This window comes from Chiloscyllium punctatum, chromosome 44 (genome assembly GCF_047496795.1).
Source record: "Chiloscyllium punctatum isolate Juve2018m chromosome 44, sChiPun1.3, whole genome shotgun sequence".
NCBI lineage: Eukaryota > Metazoa > Chordata > Chondrichthyes > Orectolobiformes > Hemiscylliidae > Chiloscyllium > Chiloscyllium punctatum.
Window position 1 is genome coordinate 15876758 of NC_092782.1, and position 12895 is coordinate 15889652.

A 12895-nucleotide genomic window follows, 5' to 3' on the forward strand; every position below is an offset into this window, starting at 1 on the left:
GTTTATGATGTGAGATCACTTTGGGCAATCTCATGCCAAGCACCAAAAAGGGCTCTCCACACTCTCTGGTCTGGTACAGCTGGCAGCTGAGAAACCTACAGGAGTTACAATGGGATCGATGAGTGGCCAAAATCCTAAATGAGATTTTGCATCCATTACAAGACTAATTTCACTGCATGCCATCAACACTGATGAGTTCATTCCACTGGTTCCCTATTGTGCAGATGATGAATTACATCCTTTAAAGTATCAGAATCAATGGAAACTAAAACCAAAACCCACACAAGATTAGATTAGATTCGATTCCCTACAGGATGGAAACAGGCCCTTCGGCCCAACAAGTCCACACCGACCCTCTGAACAGTAACCCACCTATACTCATTCCCCTACCCTATATTTACCCCTGACTAATGCACCTAACCTGCGCATCTTTGGATTGTGGGAGGAAACCAGAGCACCCGGAGGAAACCCACGCAGACACAGGGAGAATGTCCGTGTGGAGTTTGCACAGTCGGCTGAGGCTGGAATCGAACCTGGATCCCTGGCGCTGAGAGGCAGCAGAGCTAACCACTGAGCCACTGTGTCACCCCTCAAGGAGATTAATGAAAACTAAATGCACACTTATTTCATTTTTACATCAACTGCATACCAAAGGTAATGGAATTCTTCAGACTGTGTCCCTTCATGAGGAATCATAAAATTGAAATGGAAATTAATTTCAGGATTTTACACTGTCCCTTTATTTGAACAAATGAGAATAGAATATTGTTAAGCAGTGGTACAGTAGTCTTAACACCAGAGGAACAAAAGGCAATCACTTACCCTGGTCCAACATTCAATAAGAGGATGCCTGATCTGTATCTCAACTCAAATTCCCCAAAGTGGTTACACAACTCTCGAAAACCTTAGCCAAAAAAAAACACACCTACCCATTTCTCACAATATTTTCAACACACTACTGGCCTCAGCAAACTTTTGGTGAGAAGAAACTCCAATTTTCCATGATCTGATATAGCACCTTTCAGCATCTCAAGGCTCCCCTCTTCACTTCAGAGCTGACGATGCATTTTTGAAGTCATGGTTGTAACAGGAGAGACACAACAGCCAATTTACACACAGGAACCTCCAGTGACAGCCACGTGATAATAAGCAGAGAGTCTGCTTTAGTGATTTTGACTGAGGGATAAATATTGGTCAATGGAAAACCCTCCTGCCCAAGGATTATTGATGCCCACAAGTGTCTGATACCCCCGAGTGGATTTCTTTTTTATTCATGGTCAGGCCAGCATTTATTGTCCATTCCTAATTGCCCAGAGGGCAGTTAAAAGTCAACCACATTGCTGTGGGTTTGCAGTCACTAGAGAGCAGATCAAATTCCCTTCCCTGGAGAGCATCAGTGAACCAGATGGGGTTTTTCCAACAATCGACAATTCATGGTCATCATTAAATTCTTAATTCCGGATTTTTAACGAATCCGACTTCCATCAGCTGCCGCGGCAGGATTCGAGCCCGGAATATTAGCTGGGTTTCTGGATAAACAGTGCAGCAATCATACCACTAGGCCATTGCCTCGTCTGGATGGCACATCTGACAGTGCAGCACTACCAGAGCATTGCCCTGGAGCACTTACCTGGATTATGGTTTCAAATCCACAACTCTTGTGTTTGGAGGCGAGAGTTCTGACGCAGAGCCACAGGTAGCAGCTGCAACAATAAAGCAAGTGGAACTAGAACTCAACTGTGATTCACTTACCACAGATAAAACAAGTGGTCTTCAGGATCTCCTCTTTCTTCTGTTTCTCACTCCTCAAGTCAGCAAACGTGTCGATGATAACACCAAAGATCAGGTTCAAGACGATGATGATGACAACGAAGAAAAACAGGAGATCATAGATGACACGGGCGACAAACAACGGCTCCTGAAATTGGAAGAGTTTCTCTGAGTCAGCCAGCTTTTGTCAGCATTTCACAACTAACAAGGTGCAAGGGTATTGTTTCGTTCCTGAGGACCCTTGAACAAAAGTCCAACTGTTCCCCACACATTGCACACTCCTCCACCTGTGATTGGGTTTTACATTGAACAGCTATTTATGTGGCTCCACTCACCACCTCCAGATGAATGAGTTGCTATGGGAACCTGTCTGGGTCCTCGTTGGGCCTGACTTTTTAAATGTGCTATGCAGAGAATTCCCTTTCTCCAGATCTGCTCAGGTCTCTTGTGCAACCTTAATGGACTTCCTCCTGGCACAATTCTACAGGGATCATGTCATCGGTTTCTCAGTCTCCGCTGCATCTGACACCACCACCTTCCCTTTTCCTCGATTGATGATTCGCCCTCCACATGGTTGACGATTCAATCTCTCTCCCAATAACATGTTTCCCATGGTTCTCACTTTCCAACCACCATTCAATGGAGCCAGAACAATGTCAGCCCCCAAACGCCCCTCTTTTCACTCCTTTTCTCCTCACCATCCGAAGACTCAAATAGTCCTTTCTATGTGAAACCACAATTTCCTTCCCTTTCCATGAAGGGCACCGTGTTCCTTGCACACAATGTGGTCGCCTCCAAGGAGGAAGACTAAAGGTAGACTAGGTAGCCACAGTGTAGACCACCTCCACTAAGTATGCAAAAGTGTGAGCCCGGGCCTCCTGTTGTCTGTCGCTTTATTCCTCCACCACAATCCGACGCTGATCCCTCTGTCCTCGGCCTACAGCAGTAACACAGTGAAGCTTATATACAGTAAGCTCCGGACAGCACCTCATCTCATAAACGGGCATACAACAGCCATCCTGACTCAACACTGAGCTTCACAATTTCCGATTCTAATCTCGGCCCTCATTATTCAGGCAACCAACTGTGGGAACGAATTCTATTTTCACAATTACCATTCTTCAAGCCCATCTTGTAATCGCTGAGAGGTACCTGTGGTCATTGGAATAAGGCCAGCCAAGTGAATCTCACAGAATAGGAGTTCCCCGATTGGGACTATTAACCTGACCTAATCAGGGCACCCTTGCTGACTGATATAAACAGGAGTGTGAGAGATGCCAATGTAATTCTGAATGAGGCAATATTGTGGGCTGTTCACATGCACATAAAGGGTGAATTGGTAACAGGATACTGGACTCTGTCGAGTTATTTCAAATACCTAATCATGGGGTTAGTAAACTCAGCCATCAGTGTTTGTAAGGTTGCTCTGATATCTCATGATAGTTCTGGACAATTGTTATAAAACTGAAAGGCACCATTGCTCCAGAGAAGGTTCACATGGTTGATTCTGGGTACAGAAGACTGTCTCCCTAGGAGAGGTTGAGTAAGTTGGGCCTGTACTCATCGGAGTTGAGAAAAATGAGAGGTGACCTTATTGAAACGTAGGATTTTTAGGGGGTTTTAAGAGGGTAGATGTGGAAAGGTTGCTTCCCCTTGTGGGAGAGTCCATGCCAAGTGGGTATTATCTTAGAATAATGGGTCACCTATTTAAGACAGAGAAGAGGACGAGTTTCATCAAGGGAGGTCATGCTTGACAAATGTGTTAGAACTCTTGTGAGGAAGTAATGAGCAAGTTAGACAAAGGGGAACCAGTGGACGTGATCTATTTGGATTTCCAGAAGGCCTTTGACAAAATGCCACACAGGGGGCTGCTAAATACCAGCCCCTGGTACGAAATGGGGAAAGGCGTTGGAAATTTGAAGCACAAAGGGACTTAGGAACCCTCATTGAGGATTTTCTTAAGATTGACATGCAAGTTCAGTTGGCACTCAAAGGCAAATGCAATGTTAGTATTTTAGCCCTCTTGAGATGAATACAAGAGCAGAGAGGCTGTATAAGGCTCTGTCTAGACCGCATTTGGAATATTGTGAGCAGTTTTGGGCCCCGTATCTAAGGAAGGTTGTGTTTGCATTGGAGGTTGTCCAGAGGAAGTTTACAAGAATGATCCCAGGGATGAAGGAGTTGTCACGTGAGGAGCAGTTGAGGACTGAGGGTCTATACTTGATGGGAGTTTAGAAAACTGAGGGAGGATCTAACTGAAACATGCAGAATACTGAGGAGGCGTGGATAGACTGGAATGGAAAAGAATTTTCCACAAATAGGGGAGACTAAGACCCAGGGTGAAGGCACTATCTTTCGAGCTGAGATGAGATAGAACTTTTGCCAGCCAGAGGGTGGTGAATCTGTGGAAGTCATTGCTGCAGAAGGTTGTGGAGGCCAAATCATTGACTGTATATAAGACAGAGACAGGTAGGTTCTTGATTATAAGGGGACCAAGTGTTACTGGGTAAAGGCAGGACAATGGGGTTCACAAAACACACAGAATCCTGTCTGTTCTCAATGGACATATTTGAACTTTAACACTCAAAAACATTATACTGGATTAGTGGTGCTGGAAGAGCACAGCAGTTCAGGCAGCATCCAATGAGCAGCGAAATCGACGTTTCGGGCAAAAGCAGGGCTTTTGCCCGAAACGTCGATTTCGCTGCTCGTTGGATGCTGCCTGAACTGCTGTGCTCTTCCAGCACCACTAATCCAGTATTTGGTTTTCAGCATCTGCAGTCATTGTTTTTACTCAGAAACATTACTCTTTTATTAAAATCAGAAAGGAACCTGATTATTAACTGCTGCTACCTATCAAGAAATCTCTTATTCTATTAACTCTCTCAACCTGACTGATCCCATTTCACTTATTTAAAGGCTGCCTCGAGGTTTTAATTCACTTTTATCTCAATAACTCAATATTTTCCTCCACTAAATACAACACACACACACAGCAACGTAGCAAGCGCGCACACAGCCATACACAAACACACACACGCACACAACAATGTTGCAAACACCTACACGCATCATACAAGAGTACATTTACATGCATCACGCATATACATCCATGCTAGACTCAATGCACTAGATGTACATGTGCCCCTGTGCACATGCAGACATACACACAGATGCAAAGACAGACATCATGCTATGTACTACACACATAAAAGACATCATGCACATACAATGCACACACATGCGCAGACGCATACACATGGCACATATTGTGTAAGACGTTTGTAAGTTGCAAAAGATACTTGCGTTCTTTGATGGTTTTCTCAGGACATCACCGACTCCACCCCCATTTCTCAACCCCTGGTTTAATACTGTAATGATGCACATGAGCAGAGTGTCACAAGTCTGTTCAGAACTTGTGTCATCCTCTTGGCCTCCTGCCGGAAAACAGAAAGAACATTTCTTCACTTGTAACAATTTTATACTATTTACCAGATGAAACGTTGCAACTATTGGGCACCAACCCAGGAAAATCCAACAATGTGGTTTAAAATACATCTTATTGTCCTTTGTTGTAAATCCTCTGATATTGATCAATGCAGTCAAGATTCCAATGAGGTGCATGTATTCAGGATATCCCATGATGCTTCATAAACAATTTACACACAGTAAGTCCTGAGAACAGAAATGCATGGAGGTGTCTGGGCAGGAAAGATTGTTGGTCAGGGCACTGTGTGAATGTTCTCTGATCTTGAAAGGGTGACAAGAAATGTGTGTTTTTATTATTATGTCCCAACTAAACAGGTAGATGGGTTCTTGGTTTAATATCTGACCCGATATGTAACACCTTCCCAGTTGGAGGTGTAGGTCTCGCATTCCAGCTCATAATCTCACCAGAGGCTTGAACCCACAACTCTCAGACCCAGAGGCAAATGATAAATACCAGAGGTTGGTCAAAGATCAGAAACTTTTCCAGTCAGAGTTTCCCTCCGGCTGTCACAGCCCTAAAACTCCAAAACCACTGATTATTTGCCCTCTCGGAAACACATCCAGTTGTCATCCAATTACACCTTAATTAACATGTAACCATCAGCACTTCCCTTGTTCTCTTTGGCCTTGCGTAGCCCTGCCAGAACCTACTATGTGACGACAGCAAGAGAGCTCGCAGCCTGACAAGTGCGAACTTCATCAGGATTTGAATGTTTTGGGACTGTCTATTTAATTTGGGATGAGTAAAACAGGTGAAACGAACTCAGAATCATAGAATCCCTACTTTTGGCCCATCATGTCCACACTAACCCTCCGAAGAGAATCCCACCCAGAACCACTTCCCCACCTTATCCTTATATTTCTCATGACCAACCCACCCAAGCCTGCACATCCCTGGACACTATGGCCAATCCACCCTGACCTACACATCTTTGGAATGTGAGAGGAAACCCACACAGGCACAGGCAGAATGTGCAAACTTGACATAGACAATCGCCCAAGGCAGGAACTGAACCCAGGGTGACTGGCACTGTGAGGAAGCAGTGCTAATCACTGAGCCACGGTGCTCTCTGTTCTGAGTTCTGCACAGCAACAGGCTTTGGGAGCTCAATTGTTAACAATGACGATGCGCCTAGGTTGGTTCACTGGAAAGATGATGCTAGATGTTCACATCCATAAACAATAGTCAGGGAGCACTGACTGTGGGTAGATTATGGTCTCCACCAGCTTTCAAACAGGTTGTAAACCATTGACACAACTGGACACTAACCATGGCATCAAATGCAAAAACACAGAGCTAACACAGAGCTGTACAATTGACTGGGTTACTGTTCAAATAGTTTATCCAGTGGTGGGTGCCTCACGTCAGGATGAAAAGGCTGAGAAGAGATTCAAGTGATTGATACCAGGGCTGAGGTGTGACCAGGAAAATAGAGCATCTTTCACGATAAAGTTATTTGGAAACATGTCAAAATAATGAAAGCTTGCAATGAGTTAAAGTAAAAAAAAATTCTGAAGGGTGCATTTATAATTGTTTTAAAAAGCTCAGAGTAAATGGGTAAAGTGAGAGTAACTGCTTTTATACAGAAATTGCAGAGTACCACACTCTGTCAAAGCATTTACAAAAACTAAAGAATACATTTTTTAAAAATTATGAGCATTGGGAACGGTATTCAAGTCAGAGGGTTAGAATGGGCACTATAGGCTGAATGGTCTCACCTAGTGTAACATCTCCATGACTCTACATGAAGGGTTGAACTGAGACCAAAATTTCTGTTTCCTAGCAGGAAGCCTCAATCATCAATGTTTGTAGTTACTGACTAAAACAAATCATTTAACTTTATTTAAAAAACAAACCAGAGCATCTCAAATCTACAGAAAGCACTGTGGTAATCCAGTGGATTCATAGTACACAGACAGGTGGGGATTCACTATAGCTCATCACAGTCCATGTCCTGCAAGGTTCGCAGCACAGAATCAGATAAGTTGATTGTTGTTTTAAGTCTGTCCGAGAGAAAGGCTGTATTAGTGAGTACAGTGGGTTCTTTCTTGATTATATGTTTTTGAAGATAAGTCTCTTGATTAAACTTAAAATATAAGCCGTAGTTATTAATTTAACCTGGGGCAGTGTTTGTAGAGGAATAAGACGGTGTTATTTTCTGGGTCTGTAGATTGTGAAGGAGCAAAAATGGCCTTTGCAGTGAAATGTACTTCTTGTCAGATGTGAGAGTTTAAAGAGAGTTGAAGGGTTACTGCGGATTATATCTGCCATAAATGCTGTTGGATGCAAATCTTATCAGATCGAGTGGATCAGTTGGAGAGACAGATAGAAGCGATGAGGGATTTGCAACAGCTACAGTATGTGATGGATGGCAGTTATAGAAAGGGGGGAAAGTCTCAGATACAGTCACATAGATGGGTTAACTCCAGGAAGGGAGAGAGAGGTCGGCACCTAGGGCAGGAGTCTTTTGTGGATATCCCCATGTCAGACAGGTATGCTGTTTTGAAAAATGTAGGGGGTGATGGATTCTCTCAGGGGAATGTAGCACGAACAGCCAAGTTTCTGGTATTGAGACTGGCTCTAATGCAACGAGGGGTACGTTGGGTTCCAAGAGATCAATTGTGTTAGGGGATTCTGTAGTCCGATGTACAGACAGACGTTTCTGTGGCCAGCAGAGAAAAAGCAGAATGGTGTGTTGTTTCCCTGGTGCCAGGATCAAGGATATCTCAGAGAGGGTGCAGAATGTTCTCACAGGAGAAGAGGGGCCAGCAAGAGGTCATTGTCCACATTGGAACCAACGACATTGGAAGGGAAAAGGTTGAGACTCTGAAGGGAGATTACAGAGAGGCAGAAATTTAAAAAGGAGGTCCTCAAGGGTAGTAATACCTGCATTACTCCCAGTGCTACGAGCTAGTGAGGGCAGGAATAGGAGGATAGAGCAGATGAATGCATGGCTGAGGGGCTGGTGTATGGGAGAAGGATTCACATTTTTGGATCATTGGAATCTCTTTTGGGGTAGAAGTGACCTGTCCAAGAAGGACAGATTGCGCCTAAATTGGAAGGGGTCTGATATACTGGCAGGGAAATTTGCTAGAGCTGCTCGGGAGGATTTAAACTAGTAAGGTGGGGGGGGGGGGTTGAGAGGGGGCCAGGGAGATAGTGAGGAAAGAGATCTGTCTGGAACGGGTACAGCTGAGAACAGAAGTGATTCAAACAGTCAGGGCAGGCAGGGACAAGGTAGAACTAATAAATTAAACTGCATTTATTTCAATGCAAGGGGCCTAACGGGGAAGGCAGGTGAACTCAGGACATGGTTAGGAACATGGTACTGGGATATCATAGCAATTACAGAAACATGGCTCAGGGATGGGCAGGACTGGCAGATTAATGTTCCAGAATACAAAGGCTACAGGGAGGATAGAAAGGGAGGCAAGAGAGGAGGGGGAGTGGCATTTTTGATAAGGGATAGCATTACAGCTGTGCTGAGGGAGGATATTCCCGGAAATACATCCAGGGAAGTTATTTGGGTGGAACTGAGACATAAGAAAGGGATGATCACCTTATTGGGATTGAATTATAGACCCCCTAATAGTCAGAGGGAAATTGAGAAACAAACTTGTAAGGAGATCTCAGCAATCTGTAAGAATAATAGGGTAGTTAAGGTAGGGGATTTTAACTTTCCAAACATCGACTGGGACTGCCATAGTGTTAAAGGTTTAGACGGAGAAGAATTTCTTAAGTGTGTACAAGACGATTTTCTGAATCAGTATGTGGATGTACCTACTCTTGGGAAATAAGGCAGAGCAGGTGACTGAGATGTCAGTGGGGGAGCACTTTGGGGCCAGATACCATAATTCTATTCGTTTTAAAATAGTGATGGAAAAGGATCAACCAGATCTAAAAGTTGAAGTTCTAATTTGGAGAAAGGCCAATTTTGACTGTATTAGGCAAGAACTTTCAAAAGCTGATTGGAGGCAGATGTTCGCAGGTAAAGGGACGGCTGGAAAATGGGAAGCCTTCAGAAATGAGATAACAAGAATCCAGAGAAAGTATATTCCTGTCAGGGTGAAAGGGAAGGCTGGTAGGTATAGGGAATGCTGGATGACTAAAAAAATTGAGGGTTTGGTTAATAAAAAGAAGGAAGCATAAGTCAGGTATAGACAGGATAGATCGAGTGAATCCTTAGAAGAGTATAAAGAAAGTAGGAGTATACTTAAGAGGGAAATCAGGAGGGCAAAACCGGGACATGAGATAGCTTTGGCAAATAGAATTAAGGAAAATCCAAAGGGTTTTGACAAATATATTAAGGACAAAAGGGTAACTAGAGAGAGAATAGGGCCCCTCAAAGATCAGCAAGGCGGCCTTTGTGCGGAGCCACAGAAAATGGGGGAGATACTAAATGAATATTTTGCATCAGTATTTACTGTGGAAAAGGATATGGAAGATATAGACTGTAGGGAAATAGATGGTGACATCTTGCAAAATGTCCAGATTACAGAGGAGGAAGTGCTGGATGGCTTGAAATGGTTAAAAGTGGATAAATCCCCAGGAGCTGATCAGGTGTACCCGAGAACTCTGTGGGAAGCTAGAGAAGTGATTGCTGGGCCTCTTGCTGAGATATTTGTATCATCGATAGTCACAAGTGAGGTGCCAGAAGACTGGAGGTTGGCAAACGTGGTGACACTGTTTAAGGGTGGTAAGGACAAGCCAGGGAACTATAGACCAGTGAGCCTGACCTCTGTGGTGGGAATGTTGTTGGAGGAAATCCTGAGGGACAGGATATACATGTATTTGGAAAGGCAAGGACTGATTCGGGATAGTCAACATGGCTTTGTGCAAGGGAAATCATGTCTCACAAACTTGATTGAGTTTTTTGAAGAAATAACAAAGAAGATAGATGAGGGCAGAGCAGTAGATGTGATCTATATGGACTTCAGTAAGGCATTCGACAAGGTTCCCCATGGGAGACTGATTAGCAAGGTTAGATCTCATGGAATACAGGGAGAACTAGCCATTTGGATACAGAACTGGCTCAAAGGGTGGTGGTGGAGGGTTGTTTTTCAGACTGGAGGCCTGTGACCAGTGGAGTGCCACAATGATCGGTGCTGGGTCCTCTACTTTTTGTCATTTACATAAATGATTTGGATGCGAGCATAAGAGGTACAGTTAGTAAGTTTGCAGATGACACCAAAATTGGAGGTGTAGTGGACAGCAAAGAGGGTTACCTCAGATTACAACAGGATCTGGATCAGATGGGCCAATGGGCTGAGAAGTGGCAGATGGAGTTTAATTCAGATAAATGCGAGGTGCTGCATTTTGGGAAGACTTATACACAATGCTAAGGTCCTCGGGAGCGTTGCTGAACAAAGTGCAGGTTCATAGCTCCTTGAAAGTGGAGTCGCAGGTAGACAGGATAGTGAAGGCAGCATTTGGTATGCTTTCTTTCATTGGTCAGAGTATTGAGTACAGGAGTTGGGAGGTCATGTTGCGGCTGTACAGGACATTGGTTAGGCCACTGTTGGAATATTGCATGCAATTCTGGTCTCCTTCCTTTCGGAGAGATGTTGTGAAACTTGAAAGGGTTCAGAAAAGATTTACAAGGATGTTGCCAGGGTTGGAGGATTTGAGCTATAGGGAGAGGCTGAACAGGCTGGGGCTGTTTTCCCTGGAGTGTCGGAGGCTGAGGGGTGACCTTATAGAGATTTACAAAATTATGAGGGGCATGGATAGGATAAATAGGCAAAGTCTTTTCCCTGGGGTCAGGGAGTCCAGAACTAGAGGGCATAGGTTTAGAGTGAGAGGGGAAAGATATAAAAGAGACCTAAGGGGCATCTTTTTCACACAGAGGGTGGTACTTGCATGGAATGAGCTACCAGAGGAAGTGGTGGAGGCTGGTACAATTGCAACATTTAAGAGACATTTGGATGGGTATATGAATAGGAAGGGTTTGGAGGGATATGGGCCGGGTGCTGGCAGGTGGGACTAGATTGGGTTGGGATATCTGGTCGGCATGGACAGGTTGGACCGAAGGGTCTGTTTCCATGCTGCACATCTCTATGACTCTATGAGTTCATCCCATTCTCCCAGTTCCTTCACCCACGCTGCATCGGTTCGGAAGACGCCACCTTCTAAAACAGCACTGCTGACATGGCTTGCTTCTTCCGTGACCGTGATTTCCCACCCTCTGTGGTTGACAGGGCCCTTAACCGCATCTGACCTATCTCCCATGCTTCCATCCTTGCCCCTTCCCATCATGCAAAGCAGCATGATCTGGTCTCCCTTACCCTCACTTTTCATCCCACCAGCCTCCGCATTCAAAGGATCGTTCTCAGCCATTTCCGACAACTCCAGCAGAACACCACCAAACACATCTTTCCCTTACTCCCCCGTCTGCGTTTCGCTCTGGGACATCCTCGTCCATTCCACCACCACCAACACTAACCCTGTCTCCACGGCACCTTCCCATGTAACCGCAGAGGGTGTAACACCTACCCCTTCCCCTCCTCCCTGCTCACTGTCCAAGTGCCTAAACAGCCTTTCCAACAGAAACAGCATTTCACCTGCACCTCCTCCAATGGGGCCTACACTACACTGCAGAACCCAAACACAGACTGGGTGACCGCTTTGCGGAACACCTCCGGTCTGTGCCCAAGCATCACCCTGACCTTCCCGCAGCTGGTCATTTTAACACAGTGCCCTGCTCACATGCCCATGTGCCTGTCCTCACCATGCTGCAGTGTTCCAGTGAATCACAGGGCAAACTGGAGGAACACCATCTTATCTTCAGATGAGGCACTTTACAGCCTTCTGGAGTGAATATGGAGGTCAACACCTTCAAACTGTGAACCATTTCTTCTCTTTCTTTTAGCCTGTTACCTTCTGTTAACATGTCCTCTCTCCCCTCCCCCCATCCCGGTGGGACTCTATGCTTTCCAGTCTGGCAGTTAGACACACCATTGTTCTGCTGTTCTCACATTCCAATCACTTAATCTGAACTATCAACATCCTTTCTCCAACAGCACCCTACACCCACTAACCCCACACACCCCCACCCCAAACTAGCATAAACGCTGCCCCCTCCACACTTCACTTCGGCTCTGATGAAGAGTCATCTAGATTTGAAATGTCAGCCTGTTCTCTCCCCATGGATGCTGCCTGACCTGCTGTGATCTCCAGCATTTGTTGTTTTCAGTACAGATTCCAGCATCGGCAGCAATTTGCTCCGAGGTGGGGATTTATATCTCAGGATTCCCTAGAACTCTCACTGAAGTTAATTCAAGAATTTCCTTCCAGTGATGCCTTTTTCAATACAATCAACACATCAGTGCCCATCAACATCCTGGGAGTGACCACTAGCCAGACACGGAACTGGACTCACCATATAAATACAGTGGCTTCAAAAGCAGGTCAGAGAGTTGGAATTCTGGAGCGAGTAACTCACCTCCTAAACTCCCCAGATGCTATCCTCCATCCACAAGGCACAAGTTAGGAATGTGGTGGCATATTCCCCACTTGCCCAGGATGGGTGCAGCTCCAACAACACTCAAGCAGCTCGACACCATCCAGGACAAAGCAGCCCGCTTGATTGGCACCACATCCACACTTATTCCTTCCACCGCCAATAGAGCGTGTACC

General features: G+C 45.1%; 1 protein-coding gene across 2 annotated transcripts in view; it reads right to left on the bottom strand.

The window, feature by feature from the left end:
- itpr2 (inositol 1,4,5-trisphosphate receptor, type 2) overlaps positions 1–12895 on the bottom strand; it is a 265818-nt gene that overhangs the window by 16914 nt on the left and 236009 nt on the right. For both annotated transcript variants that reach the window (XM_072562332.1, XM_072562331.1), the window contains 2 exons: positions 5077–5207; positions 1753–1918 (listed from right to left, as the gene is read on the bottom strand). In XM_072562332.1, the coding sequence (XP_072418433.1) occupies positions 1753–1918; positions 5077–5207 (297 nt within the window). The remainder of the gene's footprint in view (positions 1–1752; positions 1919–5076; positions 5208–12895) is intronic.